The sequence below is a fragment of the Microtus ochrogaster genome, linkage group LG4 (genome assembly GCF_000317375.1).
Source record: "Microtus ochrogaster isolate Prairie Vole_2 linkage group LG4, MicOch1.0, whole genome shotgun sequence".
Classification (NCBI taxonomy): Eukaryota; Metazoa; Chordata; class Mammalia; order Rodentia; family Cricetidae; genus Microtus; species Microtus ochrogaster.
In genome coordinates this window covers 14,218,068-14,239,926 of record NC_022030.1, presented here as the reverse complement: position 1 = coordinate 14,239,926, position 21,859 = coordinate 14,218,068, and the positions used below count along the sequence as shown (strand labels likewise).

General features: G+C 38.4%; 1 protein-coding gene across 6 annotated transcripts in view; it reads right to left on the bottom strand.

Annotated features, from left to right (window-relative positions):
* The window catches only part of Utrn (utrophin), a 521,838-nt gene that overhangs the window by 49,130 nt on the left and 450,849 nt on the right, over window positions 1–21,859 (bottom strand). For all 6 annotated transcript variants that reach the window (XM_013351419.2, XM_026786362.1, XM_026786363.1 and 3 more), the window contains 4 exons: window positions 19,473–19,558; window positions 15,611–15,768; window positions 10,576–10,742; window positions 7,018–7,129 (listed from right to left, as the gene is read on the bottom strand). In XM_013351419.2, the coding sequence (XP_013206873.1) occupies window positions 7,018–7,129; window positions 10,576–10,742; window positions 15,611–15,768; window positions 19,473–19,558 (523 nt within the window). The remainder of the gene's footprint in view (window positions 1–7,017; window positions 7,130–10,575; window positions 10,743–15,610; window positions 15,769–19,472; window positions 19,559–21,859) is intronic.

The following is a 21,859-nucleotide window of genomic DNA, read 5'->3' as shown; positions in this document are numbered from 1 at the left end:
TTTAAGATACAGTGCCACACAGCTATAACCTGTCATTTTCTGGAGACACAGTGTTGATGCCCTAAATTCCACCTTGCTTCTGAAGCCCTCTCCATCTCATTTTGGTTAAATATTGGGATGTGACTCTACCTTAGGCCCTGCCATAACGCAAAACATATTTCATTTTAAAAGCTATAAATTGAAGGGGAAAAAAAATCTCTTGTTGACTAGATTCTTTGGAGCCTTCCTCTTCCTTTCTTGATTTTGCTCCCCCCAAATTTTCATCTCTAGTTCCTTCACCAGCATTAGGTTTATTCAGCATGAGGAAAGCCTGTGACATCCACAGTACTATAACTACTTGTGTATGTCTTACTCCTTCAGCCTCCAACTATTATTGTGTAACTGGGAAGCTGCTGAGCAATGGCAGAGCCACGGATAACATTTTGGTCAATTAACCTCAGTGGCGCTCCGGTGGGAAGGTAGCAATCTTTACTCATCTTTGGTGACCCCAGACCAACCAGAGTAGAGATTCTAAACATTTTCCATTCTCCTTAGCATTGAATTCTATTCAGTGGTCACTCATGGTGAGCAATTGCATGCACTCTTATAAATCATGTGCACGCCACCTCTCTGAAGTGTAAAGACACCACTAGTGGCGCCGTCTTGATGAAAAACAGTTGGAAGCTCATTAAAGGAGCTAAAAGATCAATACTAAGTGATCTACAAATCCTACTTCTGGACACATATCCAAAGACATCAGCTTCTCAAAGAGGTGCTATACTGGCACGTCCAATGATGTGGAGTCAATTTAAATACCCCATGATACATGAATAAAGAAAATATCAGAGAGAGAGAGAGAGAGAGAGAGAGAGAGAGAGAGAGAGAGAGAGAGAGAGAGAGAGAGAGAGAGAGAGAGAGAATTAGTCTCCATTGGTGACAACACGGATGAACCTGAGGACATGATACTGAGTGAAACGACCCAGATATACAAAGAGAAATATTGTGCATATTTATACATAGGTCTTATTTATATACAGAATCTAAAGAAGAAATTAGAAGTCAAACTGAGAGTGGCAGAGAGTATCCTGGTGATTGACAAATCTGGAGAGGAGCTTGGAAATGGAAATACATCTAAGCTGCCGGTTGTTACGTGAGTCAGGCCCAGAGCGTCATGGATGGTACTGAAGCTACAGATAACAGTGTGATGGCCCCCGGTAAGGTGGTTCTGCAGTTCCATCCCCTCCAAACACCAAGGCTGAAGGGCTGCAGGTTCAAGGTCGACTTGGGCAACTTTGAAACTCTATCTCGAAATGAAAATGCCTATTAAAAGTTCTGGAACAGAGCACAGAGGTAAAGTGGCTGTCTAGTATGAGTGAGACCCTAGGGCTGGGCTGCCCATTATGAAAACAAAACCCAACCAAAAATAAAAATTCCATATAGATTAAATTCTAATGTGAATTTTAAAAAAGACCTTTGCATTCTTTAATAACATGATTGTTTTTCTCACTCAAATTAAATTTTGTTTAGTCACAGAAATGATGTTTTTAAAGAAGACTGTATGGTGGAATGTTCAATAAGGAGGAAAATGACTTGATTATTCAATGTGTTGGAAAGTTTTTCTACAAGCAACAGTGTTGAAAAGGTGGATATCCTAAGAGCTACATTTTAGCAGCGAAGATTCCTGACAAGAAACATGTTGGGCTCCCTCCCCTTTTTTTTTTTCACATGTGCTGTCTTGCCCTTCCATCTCCTTCTATGAGATGATGTAAGCCAGCCCTGGCTCCATGAGGTGCTTCCGGCTTGCATTTCTCCCTAAACATTAGCCGAGTGAGAGCCTGCCCATTACATACCACGTATCTGTGGTCTGCTACAACGACATGTAAGAGACTGAGTTTGCCTGCTGAGTGTCCCCTGAAGGTCCGTGTATTAAAGGCAGTCTCTCAAGTGTCCTTATTGTAAGTTGGTGGAAGCTTTAGAAGGTGAGGTCTGATGGGAGGCCAAGTCATTGGCAGAGTTCCCTTGAAGGGGACTGTGGGACACTGTCTTTAGTTGTGTGTTTACCACATGCTCCAACCATAATGTGCTGTCTTCACCAGACGCCCGACACCTAGAGGAGGCTACAAGGGTTCCTCTACAAGTGTCAGTTGAGGTGTTTTTCTGGAAAGGGAGGGCACACAGGAACAGAGAGAGAAAGGTGAGAGACATTAATGTCATCCAAGTTGTGCTATCTCTTGAGCATTAGCTTTTATAGAGCCGAATGAAGAAATGATCACACATTTGGAATATACAATAGCAATTGGGAGTAAGAGCTGAAAATAATTTTCCGAGAAAAAAATTCCGCTCCATTTCCTCATGTAAATATTTGATTATCACTATCATAAAATACCTTCATGAATCATGATAGCTAATTCATACACCATTAGTCTTCCTACAGCCAAACACAAACAATGTCATAAATAATAAGCTGATAGGTTGCTGAAACATTTGGGGAGTACTGAGGCCTCAAAATGGGGTTTACAAATTGTATTTTCCAGTAATAAAAACATCAAGAGAAGGGTAAAATGTGACCTTGTAGGAGAAACAGATGAGCCAGGGATCTGAATAGGCCATTTTCTTAGCCAGAAATGGAGATGGGTTGTGAGAACTCCAAGTACCAAGATGCTTATGGAAAGGTCACACCCATTTAACACGCGGAATCACTTATAATCACTTTACTGGGAAAAATGAGCTTGTGTTTAAGCCCATTTTCTAAGACAGGCATTAAGGGAATTTAGATATTGGGTGCAAGATGAATGGACCACTAAAAAAAGTGTACTTAGAAAGAAGACCGCAGAATGAAAAAGTAAAAGATCTAAAGAATGCAGGTGAACAAAAAGGAAAGCAGTTAAGTCGGGGCATACCACTCAATGAGGGAGTATGACTCTAAGACTCAGTTTACAAATATATCTAGGAACTTTATAAGAAGTTATAGGCTTAGTTCTGTGATAGGTTGCTTGCCTACCATACTCAGCGGTAGGTTGTTTGCCTAGGATGCACGGGGCTCTAGGTTTGATTCCCAGTACAAAGCAACACACGGTTATAGGCCAAGTGCAGAAACTAACCTAATACAGATGTGGATAGGATTGCTACGTAAGTTCAGGAAAGGGCAAATGATCTCCCAAAACTTGTCTTGGAGAAGGCACTCATCCAGGAAATTAAAGGGCAATTGGAATCCCAGAAATGGAAGAGTCACTTGGAAAGGACAACGTAACAGAAATAGTTTGGGATTACTCAGAGTGGTGGTCCTCAATCTTCCTAATGCTGTGAGCTTTTAATACAGTTCCTCGTGTTGTGGTGACCCCCAACCAGGAATTTTTTTGTTACTACTTTATAATTGCAGTTTTACTGCTGTTATGAATTGCAATGTAAATATCTGTGTTTTCGGATGGTCTTAGGTGATCCCTGTGAAAAGGGTCATCCAACTCCCCAATGGGGTCTTGACCCACAGGCTGAGAATCACTGACTTAGAGTTCTCATTTTAGAGTTTTCATTTTGTTTTATTCCACATTGGTAGTAGGAGTTAGGAGTTCATATCCTCAGTGATTATGAGAAGTCTTCTATTTTCCGGTGATTATTAAATGTGTATTGGTTTCAAATTGTTTGGGAATGCTAAAAACTATTAGAAATAACTGTGTGAATGGGAATAAAAACAGCAATTCTATATCAATACTCTAACCTCATCCACTTACTTCGAGTTTTTTGCATTTACTATTAGAGCTTTATAATCGGCTCTCTGAATTTCTTTCTGCTATCATGTAAATATTAACATTACCTTTCTTCCCAATCCAAATCCCTTACAAGAATCTGAATGGTGTCTGTCCTGTTGTAACCTGACTCTGTTCTCATCCAGCCTTTGCTGTGCCTTGAGAGAAGAAGAGATTCACTGGACAGAAGCCAGCGAGTGAGCGAGCAAATGAGCGAGCAAGCCCATGCTCAGAAGATTCCCCAACTTTATTCAATGGTCCTTCATTGTCATTTGAAAATTCTTGGTAATCTTTGAACAGTAGACCTCATCTTTTCCTTTGGGTAAGTCACCTATGGACTAAGTGCGTCTTGCTGTGCCTCATTTGAGGGACATGCTCCACTTTGGCTCTAAACCTCACTGTCACCCTCATGGGCACTGTGCGAAGACACTGAGGATGGCGCTTCTTCCTTCTGCGATGACTGATGTTTTTCCACCCCTACTCTTTGCATAGCTGCTGAGTCTCTTCACCTTCATGTTCAGCTCCAAGGTCGGCTTCTCAAGCAGGACCTGGCTCGCCTTGTCTGAAATGGCTCCTCTCATCATTCTGTCACCCTATCCTGCTTTTCAAAGTCACTCACTACATCCTCAGCCATGGCATTTCTTTGTTGCTTCCTTGCTCACCATCACAGATCTCCTCCTCAGTATCAGAGATGCACGTCACTAATCTTACCTTTCCTGGGAGCAGCTGACAAACCCTTAGAACTGATGCCAGACACCGGTTCTCTCTCCTTGAACTAGCTACAGCTAGGGCTCTTAGCCTTCTGCCCTGTTGAGCTTACAGCTATAACCTCATTCAAACGGTTCATTCTCAGGTCAAATTACTCCATCCACTCACCCTGCCCTATTTTAAAAGAACTAAACAAGCATAACCTTAGTTCTTATAGTTCAAGGCTGCCTACTTCTTACGGCCTCCACCCCCAGCGTCATTTAAAAGCATATCTACCTGGACGGAACAACGCTGCTCAAGAAATTTACTGTTGGATCCAACTTAAAGCAGAAGACAAGCCTTGACCTTGCCCAGACAGAGGACTCTGAATCTCTGTTCTGGCCCTGAGATGAATATGAACTCTCTTGGGAGTGAAAGCCATTTCTCCGAGAGATGATTATCAGGCAAGAAGGGACCGAGCCTCCCTCTCTAAGCACACTTAGCTCACTTCTCTAACTGCAGACACTGGCTGCCCTTTGTCACCTTTCCCTTGCCTTCTGCTGTTCCTCTTTCCCTGTGAACACACTCAGTGACTTCTGCGCACTAAGTGTCTACACACACCATTTACACATGCATATGGAGTATCTACTAGACTGTCTGGACCACTTCAGCTAGCACCCAGCTCATTCGATAATAATGCCTGACACATAGGAAGAATTCAATATTAGTTGGCTTAGTAAATAAACTGATAACTATAATAAATGATACTTTCTAAACACCCTTGGAAACAGTAGTTTCCTATTAATCTTAGGGTTAGGCATCAAGAATATTTCACCCACTATAATTCAGCAATATTTTCTAGAAATTTTTTTTCCACATAAAGAATCTCTATTTATTTAAAATAAAAGACTAAGAATGGTAGAATTATATGTGTATATTTTATATGTGTTATGATCTGCTGGCCTGGCCTGTCACCTGGGTACCTTGTCCCTTTGAGAAGACAAACCCCACCCACTTACCGCCCTCCTCCACCAAGGCAAATGGATCTCTCTCTTTCTGTCCCTCTTCTGAGGAGGTAACTACTCCCTCTCTCTCCCCTCCCTCCCTTTCTCCCCACCCTCTCTCCTTTCCCTTCCCTTTCTCTTCTATAACCCACTAAATAATCTCTATACCCAAACTCTCTCTCTGCACGGCGTATCTGTCACTCCCCAACTATGGTCTCCCACCAGCCAAGGGAACCAGCTCAGGCAAGGCCTCAGATGCCTCAGGTGTGGCATCTGGTGTCCCTATGGAGCCTCGGGTGGCCCACTGCTGCCCCTTGTGGGACTGCTGTCTCATGGGTCCGGCCTTCTCTACCACCATATCATTAAAAAAATAATAATAATATGTACAGTTCCCTTTGCATAGATTTATGATCCAAAAAGTAACTTAATTCTCTGAAGAAAACACAAGACTCTATAAGTAAACTTCAGCGTGACTTTTGAAGGAACCTAAGGAATAACCCTGATAGAAAAGGAGTATGATCTCAGGACAGAGCAGCTCTAGGTCAAAGAAAGCACAATATCTGTATCCAAAGCTACAGGGGCTATGGCAAGATGGACACATTAGCAACTGTGGCAATATCCTACCGTGGCAGAGACCTCTTTTGGAATAGGATGTGGGGATCAAGTACTTTGGCCTTGAGGATACTCATATCCATTGAGCTAGACCACCACTTCCAGTCATTTACTCAATGGAGATGCAATTTATATCACACACATAAAGTGCTGCCTTCTCAGCAATGCTTTTAAATGTTGCTAGCAACACTAGGAAACCGAAGACCTAAATTTCAAAAGTGATTAGCCCAAATTACAGTAATTCATTCAATTAATACTCTGTGATGGGAAGCTATTGTCTAAGGTAAAATGGGGGACAGCTATTATCTACAAAGTCAAAAGGAAAACTTGGAATAAAAAATATATTAACAGGAAGCATGGTAGTTCGTGTCTTGAATCTTGGATTTTTGAAGCAGAAAGTAGACGTGGGTGGATCTTTTTATATACTGGAGCAAACCAGTCCAATATACATGGTAAGCTCTAGGCCAGCCAGAGCTGCATAGTGTTTTTTAAAAAAATTAAGCCAAAGCAAATTTACATATAGATGCAGATTTTTATAAAATTTGAACATGTAAAGAGATTAGAAGGTAATTTGTTTAGAAAGTAAACCTATGAATGATATTTTTGATTTCTCTATTTTTTGTTTTGATAACGTGCAAGTTTCTTTTAGAAAACATGAAAACATCCCTTAAAAGTCTAAGAGAACCACAGCTGTTTTCAGCAAATAATTTCATTTTCAACACAGGCAAGTCAGTATCAATTTCTTTAACTTGCTTAAAAAGAAGTTAAGTCTGAAACCAAAACACCTACTTATAAAGTCAATAAATTACAACTGGAGTAACGCAGAAATTTTCTTAACTAATTCAACACATGAAGAACACATACTTCAAAGGAAAGAAAACAACAAAAAATTACAACCAGACATTCTTTAAAGAGGTTTAAAAAAAAGTCAAGTAAAAATGAAATGGATAAAACGTCATCCCTGGTCAGTTGGTTCAAAGCTCTGAACTCACCGGTATACAGTATTCCACCATTGGATAATGTAATTTGTGGCCCTTCGCTGTTCTTCCCGAGAAAAAGCAACTCTGGCAGACGTCATAATTAAAATGCTTTAGGCTTCTATACCTGTGGTAAAGAAAAGAGTGGCCGTCACTCCTGTTACTTAATCTAAATTCAATAAAGAGCGCCATTGGTTCAAATCAACAGTTCATTAACCACCACAAACAGAAAATTTTGTATCTCAGCATCAATTTAGAAGTGACAATTCATTTTTTTAATGATGGGGGATGAAGAAGAACATTTTTGGAATTTATTTATTTATTGAAAAGGGTCCCAGAAAGTGAAGGAAGTAGAAAACTTGGCTCATAAGCTGTTTTATAATTTTTGATTAAAAATTCTTTCTTTATTCCTGAGAATTGCATGCAGGCATGCAATGGCACATGGCAAACAAATGCAAGTGTGTCTTAAGAGTCTCAAACATGCTTGCAAATGTTTACACACGATGTGAAGGTCAAATATCAATGTCAGAACATTCTGCATGATATCTGAATGTGGACAGAGACTGTTAAGAAAATGAGTTGGATAATTTTAATATACCAATTAGATTACAAGTAAGAAATGAATATAAAATTCCATCACAAGAGCATTAATTTTTACAATGAAATTTTTTAGGTTTTGTTTAAAATAGTCATTAGTTAAAAAAAAAAAAAACAGTAGGAAATACCCTGTAGGTGGCTGAAGAAAGCATTGGCTGCTCTTCCAGGTGAGGACCTGGGTTTGATTCCCAGCACCCACATGGCAGCTCACAACTGTTCTCTAACTCTAGATCCAGGACTTTTGACACTCTCATACAAACATACATGAAGGCAAAACATCAATGTATAAAAATAAAAATAAATTAAATAAATACCCTGTAACCAGGGACATGTTAAATAAAATCCTGACTATTATATAATCTTGAAAGAAATAATGTTTCAAGCTTCTCATAGGAAAAAAAAAACAAAAACACTGTACATTGATGTCTGTTTGCAGAACCAACACTCTTAGTTTTCCACTTCTAAGGGGTTCAAATGGAAAACATCCCCCAAATTTTCCAGTCAGGTAAGATGGCTGGTGGAACTACAAGATATACAATATAGCTGTATTTATAGGGGGAAATATACATGCTAAAACTAGAAGAGTCAAAATGTAAAAATAATGTAAAGGTTATGCCAGGCTAGTATTATAAACTATTAAGTGATGGAGGCTTTTAAAAGGACATGAAAAACCATTTGCAAGTTATCTGGAGACAATCTACTTCCACCAGCTGTGTTATGTCCTGGTTTGACATATCCCTTATACTAATATCTTTCTACCTATTGGCATAGTTTGACAAATATGATTGACATCGCCTTAGCTTAGCGGAATCTTGTTTCATGCTGATAGCTCTTCCTTTTCCTTCATCAGTGAGACACTCTTACACTGTCAGCACATTTTAGCAATGTGCTCTGCTAAAAATACTATTTCTCAGTCTTGCTTGCTGATGGTGGTAAGCAGGGCAATCTAGGATGAGGTCTTGGGCCAGGGTTCCCATTGGGATATTAAGGGACTGACACAATGGGGAAGAAGAACATTCATTTTCTCTCCTTGCTAAAGATGGAAGTGACATCCAGGAGAACCAATTTGCTGGGATGAGGTCACTGTGAAAATGCAAGTCATAAGGTGGAAATAAGAGGGATTATAAGGGCAGAACTGAGGATCAAGATAGGCCACACCAGTCTTGGGTTGTCTATCTTTGTACTGGGTTTACATGAAAGAAAATGAGGTCTCTTATTTTTTTTTATTTATGTGGCTGTTGAGTAGCTGTGTGCAATTTTAGCTGAAACAATTCTCAGTTTGATAAACACCCTATAGATCTAAAATTTCATTAAAATTCAATTTGAGGGGTTGGAGAGATAGCTCAGCAGTAAAGAGCATTGATTGCCCTTCTAGAGGACATGGATTCGATTCCCAGCACCCATGTAGTGGCTAACAACCATCTGTAACTCCTGCTCTGGGGAAACAACACATTCTTCAGGCCTCCACAGGCATTTCATGCATATGGTACACATACGTGTAGGCAATAAAATGCGATAAAATAAATAAATTGAGAAAAAATTAAATTCAATTTGAAAGTAATTAGTAGAAAATTCTAGCAGTTTCACAAAAGTTCAATATGCAGGAGCTGCAGAGATTGCTCAATGGGCAAGAGTGCTGGCTGCTCTTGCAAAGATTCTATATTTGGTCCCCAGCACTCATGATGGATGGCTTATAACCAATTGTAATTCTAGCTCCAGAGGATCTGACACCCTCTTCTGGCCTCCATGGCCACACCCACAAATGTGCACATCTAAACACACAAACAAAAATAAATCTTACACTTGTTCACACATGCATACTTCTCCTGTCTCCACTTTATAGAAAATTTCAATGTTGGTTGTATTCTTAGTGTATTACTGCATCAGGCTGACCATAACTAATAATGTTATGAGCAATAATAAAAAGAGCTTGGTGTTTTCTTTGTAAAGCATTTACTACTCTAGACACTTACGTTGTAACTATTCCTAAGAGAAATCAGAAACCCCCGGAAGAGAACGTAGTATAATCTAGGAGGTCTAATGCATACTTACCCCAAGAGGAGGTGGAAGAACCAGGATGCATAAACCTTGTAACAAACATGGTGCATAGGCCCCACATGGTCTCCTCTAGGTCATAAGCCAATGACCTTGACTCAATGAGAACACTACAAGATGGACTGGGCCATGCAGTGACTGGCTCAGCCAAGCATGAGAATCTGAGTTCAGATCCTTAAGAACCCATATAAAAATGCTGGGTTTAGTAGCATGCATCTGCCATCAGAGTACTGGGGACATGGAGACAGGAAGATGCCTGGAATTTGCTATTCAGCTGAGCTGAATTCCATGTTCAGTAAGAGCTCTATATAAAAAATAAATTGGAGAGTGATGGAGGAAAATAAAGATACTTGACATCAACCTCTGGTCTCCATGTAAGTGCACAGACATCCTGGATCATGTATGTACATGCACACACAGAGGAAAAGGTGGGAGGTGGAGGGAGAGAAAATATACTTTATCATCACTAATAATGGGCAGGTGTAAAGGATGATTGATCACAACAAACTTATCAGAGGTAACATGGAGTTATCAGTTCATATTTTACACGCTGCTCCCATCTTACTAAGTTTGATCCCAAGCAACATGGAACAACCAAGAAATTTGACCAAAATGATGTGTATATAATCTACAATGCAATTATGCTGCATGAAAATTCCTATGGCCTCAGTAAAAAGATATTCATAAAAAAATTCTCGATTCTGGACTAAAGCATTTTACTATAAGGACAAAAATAAGTTTGCATATAGATGATCAGAACGAATGTCACTTGAGAAGGATGGACAATACTGAGCATCACATGTACTCAAGAGGAAAACCACCAAACAGGAAATTAAGAAGGATGAGAAGCATACCACAAGACCACACAAGGAGAACAGAAACCATGGAGTCATAGTCATGGTTTCTCTTATCGCATCTCACCTGAACCCAACAATTGGACACTCTTTGCAGATGTTGCACTTGGCCTGATGCTTTGCAGTCTCTGCAGCTGCCACGCGATGCAGAACCGGCAACCATACCATGGACTGAGGTTCTAAATGCATCCAGTCTATAAACTCCTTCACACTGATCTCTGGCTTGTTGTTATTCTGGGGAAGAGACAGAAAGTGAAGAACAGCTTTTCAGGGAAGCTGCAGCAAGTGCTGCTGCTGCAAATCTGCACAAGAGAAAAGTCATGTGACTCTAATTCAGTGATGTCACAAATAGGCTCTTCAAGGTAAGAAAATTTTAGAAACTAAAATCAGAAAAATACAGAGAGAAAAAGGAATTATTGCCACATAAAAGAGGGAGGGGAACCATTTCTTAATGGTCACATTTTATTTTTTCATTTGTGTGTTTTTAATGTACATAACCACAGGTACACTTTCATGTATATTTACATGCAAGCAGAGATCAGTGGTCAATCTATCCACCTTGCTTTTGAAACAGGGTCTTTCATTAGCCTGCAGTTCATGGGTAGGTTAGAAATCTGGTCATTGTGTACCAAGGATGTTCCTGTCTCTCCCTCCTTGATGCTGTGCCCTATGCTACTGCACCAGACTTAAGTGTGTTATGGGGATACATCTCAGGTCCTCTTGCTTACACAGCCAGCACTTTACAATTGAGCAATGTACATAGCCTTTCAATGCTAAAATTAAAGAAAAAGGAAGCAAACAAACAAACAATAACAATAACAACAATAACAAAAATAGACAATCCCAGGCAATCTTCCACATACATCCTTTAATTCTGTAAAACTCACTTATCTAAGACAGTAAACACATGAAGGTGAGGACTCACTGATAACCCAACAAGTGGAAGGGAATTACAAATGCTGAGTAAAGGAAGTTGTTGCTGTGTCATGCCCCTGTTCTGTCAAACCATCAGACCAGATGCTGGCTGGTACAAATACACTTCATAGGCTATCCAAGGTTATCAAGATATATCTCAAGCCTTCCTCAAGGCTCTATGCCTGGAGCAGGGGTAAATTTCACCAAGTGCCTCTTCCTACTGTGGTTGAGGTCATTCTGTGCACTGACATATATGCAAATAAATCATATATAAAAAAACATGTAGTATTTTTTCTTTCTAAAATAAGAAAGAGATCCATTATAAAATGTAATAACCCATGACATTGATTCTCCTCAAAGATACAATGTGAGCATTTTTTCTCAGCAGCGATAAATCATTGGCTATGCTTTGGAAAAATATCTTTAGGCTTCTAACTTTATGCATATGGATGATATCAGTAGCATTTATAAATGTGCTTATGCACAGTAAGCATTTAAAAAAGAAACTGCAGCTCTTGCCCAGGTGAAAATTAGCAACTCAGATCACGGAAAACTTAGTACATGACTCTTTGTGTATGTGTGTGTACTTTTTCAGAAAAGATGGCTGTTTTTGTAATACCTTCATATTAAAAAGATTTTCTGGACAGAGAATATTGAGACATTTTTATTCATTCAATAAGCAAACATGTATTAAAGTCAATATAATGTTCAATGTATTATGAAGGGATAAGCAACCATCAGATGTTTATGTTCTTCTGACATATATGGGGTAAGCTGCTCTTCCACCAATGCTGTGGGATAATGCTCTTGTATACTGTAAAGATTTGTCATGCGTATTGGTCTAATAAAATGCTGATTGGCCAGTATCCAGAGAGGAAGTATAGTAGGAGCAACCAGACTAAGAGAAATCTGGGAAGAGGAAAGGCAGAGACTCAGTTACCAGCCAGACTCTGGAAAGAAAAAAGGCAGAGAGTTAGTCACTAGCCAGATGCAGAAGAGGCAAGATGAGAATGTCATACTTGGAAGAAGCACCAAGACATGTGGCTAAATATAGACAAAAATTATAGGTTAATTTAAGATGTAAGAACTAGTTAATAATAAGCCTGAGCTAATAGGCCAAACAGTTTATAATTAATATAAGCTTCTGTGTGTTTCTTTGGTACTGAATGTCTGTGGGAATAGGTAGAACAGAAACTTATATCTACAAATAGTGCCCAATGTCAAGCTCAAACCCCAAACCTTGAGATTAAGAGTCTCATTCTCTACTAGTGGATATGATAGGATAAAAGGGTAGAATCTACTTTGAAAGAAAAAGGAATGATATAGCTCTGATAAGATAAAAAGGTAGTTTATTGAATCTACTTTTAGAAAGCAATTACTAGTTTTAAATGTTTTACATTGGATTAGACTTTTGTATATTGTAAACAAATTTTTCTATTGATACAAATTTGAGATTTATTCTGTTAGAACATACTGTGCATACATTTCTACTCGTGTTCAAAGTATTATACCTATACAACTCATTTAACAATGTAATTCAAATTTCTAGTCCTTGAAAAATATTACTATTAACTGTTTAGGACAATAAAGAGATACAGGTTAGTAGTTAATCATATTATAATCGAATTTGTAGTCATTTTAGGTATGTTTTTAAGATAAAACATATATTTTAAATGAACAAGTCATCTTCAAACACTTCAGAGACCTAGAAAATATGGCATTTAAGATATTTTAATAACATATATTCTTTCTTCTTTTCTCTCTCTCTCTCTTTTTTTTTGACAATGAGAAATGTCTGCTCCTGGCAGTATCAATCTACTTTAGAGAAGATGATGGGGACTGAAGAAACTCCACATGGAGTTTTCTTTTTGTGGCAAAAGTAAGTCACTAGACAAGAAAGTACTCTTATCTCAACTGTTGACAGTATGCTGTCCTAACAGAAGAAGGACGACACAAAAAACAGTGACTGCCAAACTTTGCTCAGACAAGGAGGGACAGTCCTTCAAAAACCCTGCTTCGCACTGTTTGTCATAGCCAGAACCTGGAAACAACCTAAATAAATGCCCCTTGACCAAAGAATGCATAAGGAAAATGTGGTATATTTAAACAATCAAGTACTACAGAAAAAAAATAATGACATTTTTAAATTTGCAAGCAAAAGCATAGAGCTAGAAAACATGATATTGAGTGAGGTAACCTAGACCCAGAAAGACAATTATCATATGTATCACCCATAAGTGGTTTTTAAACACAAAGCAAAGAAAAACAGCCAACAAATCACAATCCCAGAGAAGCTAGACAACAGTAGGACACTAAGAGAGACGTACATGGATCTAATCTACATGGGAAGTAGAAAAAGACAAGATCTCCTGATTAGAAGGATGGGAACCATGGAGAGGGTTGAAGGGGAGGAAAGAGGCAGAGAGGGGAGCAGAGAAAAATGTAGAGTTCAATAAAATCAATAAAAAAGGAAAGAAAAACCTTTTTTTTTATAGGAAAGTCTGTCAGATACTAAAGGTCTATAGGCCAAAGATGGATGCCCCAACATTACAGAGAAATTTTGGGTGACTATTCAAGCAGCCAGCTGTTTATGTCCTTTCTCACAATGTTTTGAAGTCACTTGCTTGCACTTCTTGCTTACTCAGTTAATATTATTTACTTCTTGAGTCTCTGAGGAAGTTGAAGACTAGATAGTTATAGTTTCATTGTATGTGAGACTCAGAAAAGAATTTCCCTAAAGCAATGCAAAATATATAAGGTTGAGAGATATCAAAAGATAGTTTTGGATAATAATGCAAGTTATAATAGAAAGTAAATTAGGTACAAGACTTTGGACTCACCAAGATAGGATAGATTCAGAGTATTTTTCTCCAAATTTATCAAATGCAAATGGACTAGACATTGCTGATATATTTATTACCTGTATATATTATATATAGTTACTATACTTATTGCATACTTTTTCTTAAATTATAGTCTTTTTAATTTTTTATTATTTTAGACAAAAGGGGAAATATTGTGATATTTTATTTATGTCTTATAAATAAAACTTGCCTAAAGACCAGGAAGTAAAACTAAGCCACTAGAGGCCAGGCAGTGGTATCACATACCTTTAATCCAAGGTTTTGGGAGACAGAGGAAGATGGATCTCTGTGAGTTCAAGACCACCCTGGACTACACAAGATCAATGCAGAAACAGGCTCACACTTTTAATCCCAGCACTAGGGAGTCACACGCCCTTAACCCTAGCACTAAAGAGGAATATAAATTGTGATGAAACAGGAACTCATTCTTTTTCAGTCTGAGGATTTATTAGAGGTAAGAGCTCTCTAGTGGCTTGGCTGTTTTGCTTTTCTGCTCTTGAGGTTGAACCCCAATATCTGTCTTTGGGTTTTTATTATTTATGCTACACACCAACAGGCAAGTGTTGTCAAAATTTCTTCACTCAGCATGTGTCAAATCTGCTGGAAATGTGATCTTCAGGTTCTCAGTCTCGAGAACTGAGGAATTCATTTCTGTTGTTCATAAGTTATCCAGTTGGTATATAGCAGTCTAAAACTAGATATAAGGTATGTGATAGGCACAGTTTTTGTCTTCATGAAGCTTAGGTTGTGCAGGGAAAAAGCAATACTAAACAACTAATTACACAACTCAGTATGATGTCACACTGGAGTGAACAGAGAGAGAGGGAGAGGACATGAAAGTAGGGAGAACACCCTCATCTGATAGGGCTTGAGGGGGACATTCTGAGGACTCAAGAGCTAAGTCCACATGTCAAAACAGAACAGGACACATGGGAGAGGAGAGCGTGTCTACAGAAGAAGAGAGTATTCCAGACAGAAGAAACATTCAGACACAGAAGGGTGTGGAAGCAGGAGCCAAGGCATGAAATGGGTGTGATGGAAAGCTGAGAGCAAAGGAATGAGTGACAATAAATGAGGACAGAGCCGGGGGCATTGGAATTCAGACATCACACTTCAGTTTACACTTCCTGAAAAAGACACAGATCTATGCAAGCTTTACTCTTTGAATCAAACATGCCTTAAGAAAGAAAATAGCAGCTAAAAAGGATTGGTACCCCAACCTTCCACTATTTGATTCTAGCACAACGAACTGATTTGCTTCTTGGAAACATCTTTAAGTCCCTTTCTCAAAACATCCCACACACCCTTGATGCTCATGCTTACCTGCTGGAAGCAGCTTCGAACACTGGGCTCAATGTTACTGCCCCCAAAGGCTGCTACTTCCCCCAGCTGCCGAGGGATCTGGATGGCATCATGAAGAAGCAAGCCAAGCTGCCGCTGGTCACACATCTCTGTTGGTCCTGCCACCTCCTTAAAGAGACCTACAAAGAGGGAGAACAAGACGATACTGTGTACCTACTCAAAGTGTGGCCATATTTAAAGCATATCTTCGAAGATATGGATTGAACTATGTGAACTTGAAAACAAAAAAAAATGTGAAGGGACATGATTCAGATCAGATTATTGGTAAGTCTGAAATCTCTTAATCTGCTATCTACAATCAGAACTATAAGTGTCATATGTCTATGAATAAGCTGATTATCATTTGTCAGTACACATAATCAGAAGTATTGTTTTAAACACTACAAGTAAATGTACATCGGTTAGTTTTATGGTCTCTGTAAGATATTCCTTAGGGAAGAAGATGAGGAAAAACAATGCTTCCCTCATGATTTGTTAAAGGACATAGTTTATAAAGTATACCTTGACATTTATCAATTGATTTACCAACTTTTGTGTTCACTCAGAAATTCAATATTCTATGAATATGTTTCATCTTCTTTTCAGTATATTTATGTTCATGTCTACTTCATATTGTAAATATAAAAATGTAAGGAGCTTTAGCTTTTCATTTTAGAAATTTATTAGCTACATAAGTTAATTTTTGTCTATGTAATGAAACAATTTTTCAATATTAAGAATTAAAAATGTTTGTATCTTTTGTCTTCTTTATGCTTAAACAAAACAAACACTAGTTTCTTTCCTAAGTTTCTTAAATCAGCAATACAGACCCCCTTCCCAGGATATTTATCCTAGATCCACTATTGGTAACATTTTGAGGATCGCAATTATTACAAGATTCCCATTCAAGAAGCTGATGTAGTAAAGGAATTTACTTTTTCAACAGGGAAACACAGCTAATTAAAAACAATCCCCTCTGTCACAGAAATTAACACCTTTGAGAGGCATTTCCAAGTCTAATGGCTCAAAAGACATGCTATCTAAATGCACTTCATATGGTGTTAAGAATAGAAGAAAGAGGAATAAATACTTAGGAGGGTCTACAAAACTATTTTCAAACAATACTCGATAAATTAGCAGGAGATAAAATGTCATTCTCCTCTTGTCAAAGGGGAAGGAGGCCAGCTTTAACAGCATCAACAGTGAAGTTCCAAACTGAAGCATACTGAGTGATATTGACAGAGTAATTATCATGACATATAGCTTTAATTATAAGCACACGAGAGGGAAGCAAATTCATTTGTGATAAACTTTATTTTTGTTATCACTTGTTCACTTAGATTTTCTTAGAGATCAAATTGTTTCATTATTTAAAAAAGACTACTACACCCTTAAAACATTGGCCCAGAATTCTTATAACCATTTTTATTGTGCATCTATGTACATGTGCACCGATCTTTACAGAGAAGTGCACATTGGTAAGGGGATCAAATCTGCCCAATTGTCCTCCCTGGAGGCAGAAAGTTACGCTGCTATAGCACTAAGAAGGTGAGACCACTCACAGACGCTAGAGAAATGAGTGTCACAAAGTACAGTTGTACATTTTCATTATTCTAGTCAGACACAAAAAGCACTGTGAGGACTTGAAGTTGGGCCACACATTTTGTTTAATTTAATAAACAACAACTAGAGACACACTCGAATAAATCGACCCATAGGAGGTGCAAAGAGCTCTCCAGAAGACACTTGGTGACTGTGTTTCTGCGGAAGTCAGCAAGCTCTTAGCCATTTGCAAGAGGGCACATGGCATGCCAGACCCTACTCCACAGCCATTCCCATCAACACACAAGTCATAGGCACCAGCAGCGAGAAGACTTCTGACTTCAGCCACCATAAAACCTGCTTTCATACGGATGGCGCTTGCCACTGAGTCTGAACAGCAATTTGTTTTGAATATTAATTCTCACACAAGAAGTAATCATGAAGAGATGTTCTCATAACACTGGGGAAATCAAGAGTGGAGTCGAAGTTGCTAAGGATCTCAATAGAAGAAGTAAAACTAAAACTCAGAACATTTCCAGAGCCTCAATATTGAGGCAAAGACGTAGATTAAAGATTTAACCCAAGAGATTTCTTATTTAATTATGTCCTAAAATGGCATCCATTGCACGTGGGTTATATTAAATAGTAGGAACTTGCTAGACTTCCCTTCTTCTTGGGCTGTTGCTTCCCTGTCCAATCTGAGCATCTAGCGCTGTTTTGCAGAAAATGCAAATCTGGAGTTTGAATTTGCATTCATTTTAGTGTCCACTCAGCACTATGATGTAACTGCTACATTTAAAGCCCCAAGTCTTCCAGGAGCATATGAAAACCCCGGATCACAGATGATTAAAAAGAAAAAAATCTTTTCCTAATTTTGGAGCAGTGATTTTTCAGTTATCATTTTAGAAATGCCAAGTTCTCAGCTTTGGAAATCGTATCTTTTCTGATAATGATGAAAACTCCTAAAGTTCTAAACAAAGGGTCACCAACCAAACTTTATGTAAGGCTTTCCTTTTTTCTCTCCAAGGCTTGCAAGACTCATGCACAATCATACACCCCCACCTCCTGATCCCACAGTAAGTTTATGCTCTATGCAAATCTACATCTCTTTCGTTAACATTTTTGTCAAATTATGTAAGAAAATCATGCCTTCGGGTTCTAGGCTTGGCACTCAAAATCAAACAATCTAACAGTTATCCCTAAAAATACATGATTTTGAATGCAGCATGCTTTTAGCGTGACAAAATTTAGCAAAGTAATATAATCAATGACCAAATACCTCCATTTGGTGAAAAAGTTTATTTTCTTGATTCTGGGCCTTGATCCCAGGATCTTGCGCATGCTTAGCATGTGCTGGACCACTGAGTTATTAATAGAGCCCCTTATTCTCACTCCTTCCTTGTACCCATCTTTTGTATTTTGATGTTTTCTTATTCATGAATTATCCTCCATCCTCTCTTCCAAATACACAGTTTTATCTGCACAGAATCATCTACAAATGGGTTTGGCAGTAACAAGTTACTTATCTTTTATGGACAAATTAAACTAAAAGATAGTTACCATGGTGATGAGTTTGGACACACATGGGAATGGTGATCATTTATTTGATCATTGCTATCTTTGGCAACTTGCAATATATTATCTCAACTTCCTTTCAGTGCTACAATTGTTGGCTTCACCTTTCACCCTTTGAAATGCACCAGGAAATAGAAGTAACATTACTGTTGGCGAGAAATACTCAAGGGGATCAAGGCACCTACCTAGCAACTCTTAGTCACTAAGTGGGAGAGGTACAAAGGCAGACCTCCCTCGCTTGAGCATGCAAAGATCTATTTTAGCAGTTGAGAGTTAAGGGGCCCCACTGATTGACTGAATGACTATAAACAATCAAAATAAAAATTAAAACCATTTATCATGTCAAAAGTACAAAATATAACTATTTAGAATTAATGCTACTAAAAGTTTCAGTCCCTCTTACCTTTCTTTTCCTTCTCTTTTCTTTCTTAAAATCATTGAATATAAACATAAGAAAAGAGGGAAAAAAAGAGGGGAGAAGGGGTTTGGAGTCACAAAAAAAAAGGTCTAAAGATGTGACACTGACATATTTGTGCATGGTGCTTCCTCCATCACGTCACTTGTGACCCTACAATTATCAGCTTCTCAAATCGCACAAACCTGACTCTCTTTGCCTGAACTGGGTTCTTAAAAATGGGATCTGGCATTGCAGCAAGCCACATAAAGCCAGTGCTCAGTGAATGGATATTATTACTGGAAGCATTATGTTACAGAAGGTCTTACATACATCTGTATTTTTCTTCTAGGAGGCCTTTGGAGAGAGACATCAGTCCAATCTTCAGGCTCTGCACTCTAATTTTTCCAGTTCGACCCCTGAAATTATAAGATGGATTATATGCATTTGAAATATATACTGGATGCTAAGTGTCACTTTCTTGAGAGAAAGCCACTGCAAAAGAAATGCAAGTTAAAGATACAACTTGTCTTTTAGTTTTAACAATTACTGTCAAACCTACACCACAACTTCATGACAGAGTGTATCAATGGTCTTCAACCGAGTCCAGAAAAATATACTGAAGTCATTTTCCACACAAAATGCAGCACAAGAACATTAAAAGAATGTAAAACAGAAGGCATATAGCCAACACAATCTCACTTTCAAAAATACTATAAATAAAATATGTTGATTATAAATGCAAAATCAATGTATACATAAGTTACATGGAGTATGCATGCAACTTTATATAGCAAGAGAAGAATACTAAAAAATTAAAACTCAAATGTTAAAAAACTATGTACAAAATTATATATTGAAAGCTCAGTGTTTGTAAAACTTGAAAACTTGCTGTCCTCGTTTACTTTGATCTTTGTCAATGTAGTCTATAAATTATTGCAGTTTTAATAGTGAATGATTTCAAACAGGCAGGTATGAAATCTGTATTAGGGGAAGCATGAAACTGTAATTAAAAATGGGATGTATTAATTAATCAGCACTAGGAAATTCTTTCACACTAAGCCAGTGAGACACCATTTCAATTTCACTTATGAATTGGCTAAAAGACAGATTTATTTTATCTGTAAAAGCAGGGCTGTCTTTACTCCAGTGTCTATCAAAGTATTATTAATCTGTTACACAAGAACTGGTCATGGTAGTAGATAGCTGTGATGGGAAAAGTACCATAAAATTAGTAAGACACAATGATTTTTGCAGTAGAATAACACACAGTCCAATAAAAAGTCTTATTGCTATAGTAATTGTTTCATAATCTCCATCAGTTTTCAGTTTAGGTCCATACTCAAAATTTTCTTAGGGCAATATTCAAGGCACACATAGAGTGCACTTAAAAACCAACAAGCAAATCCTAACGCTATTATATGGGCACATAAGATTGAGTATGGTTATTTCAATGAGAAACGTCCCCGCTAGTATTTGACATTGGAACTTAGTTGATGGCACTGTTGAGGTTTGGGAGGTGTGATGTTTGAGTGGGAATGTACCCCATAGGCTCAGGTGTTTGAATTCTTGGTCCCCAGTTGGTGGATGTTTGAGTAGGTTTAGGGGGTGTGGCCTTGCTGGAGGACATATGTTATTAAGTGTGGCTTTGAGGTTCCCCGGTGCTCTCTGCTTGCTGTTCCAGCCACCATACTGTAGCCATGCCTGCCACTTTCCCATGATGGCTATGAATTCTTGTGCCCTGGGAACTGCAAGCCCAAATAAACCCTTCCTTCTATAAGCTGCATTGATCATGGTGTTTCATCACAGCTATAGAAAAAGAACTAATAGACTTGGTAATCTATAGTATTTTAAAAGAGAGATGGTTCCACAGTTAAAAGCACTGACTGCTCTTCTAAAGGTCTTGAGTTTAAATCCTAGCAACCACATGGTGGCTCACAACCACAGCTAATAAAAAAAGTCAAAATCAAGGCCTGCAGTTGGATCTCAGTGGCAGAGTGCTTGCCTTGCATGGAGAAGGCTGCAGATTCAACTACTAGTACGGGCCTCCTACTCCCACAACAAAGAGAAGTCTAGAGTCAGACATGAGATGTCATGGCAAAGGCCCGAGCAAAAGGACACAGGCATGGTTGGAAAAACAGCCCCTCCAAAACTTAGGGTGGGGTGAGCATTTTTATTCAGGCCCACTGGTTGTTAATCTATGCATAAAGGGACCATACCCTAGACAGTTTGATGTCAAGTAGGGTATCTAATCAGAGATGCATCTGGGAGCTATAAAATGTATGAGTAAGTGCTTTGACCCAACATCTAAGTATTCTGTTCCCCTGACAGCTTTTGTAAGTAACTTCTGAAATTAGTTTAACTATGAAGCTAAGTACCTTTAAAATTATATTCATCTCAGAATAGTGGGGAAAATACGACTTACTCTAACAAATGGAGCTAATATTCTCTATAGAGAAAAGAAACGTCTGAACCGAGAGTTCCAGATTATTGCTCTGAAGCATGAGTTAAACGGTTTTGATTGCCATTAAATCCAGAAGGAAGATTATGAAATTAAGACTTTTAACCTGGGAAGATGAAGACTGAGTGAGGCTGTGAGTTCATAAGCGGAATCAATTTGATAGCTACAGTTTATAAAGCCCCTTCTACACATATTAGCTTATTGGCCCTTCACACTCACCTTTTGTGTGGGAAGCTGTGCAGATGTTTTTACTTCAATT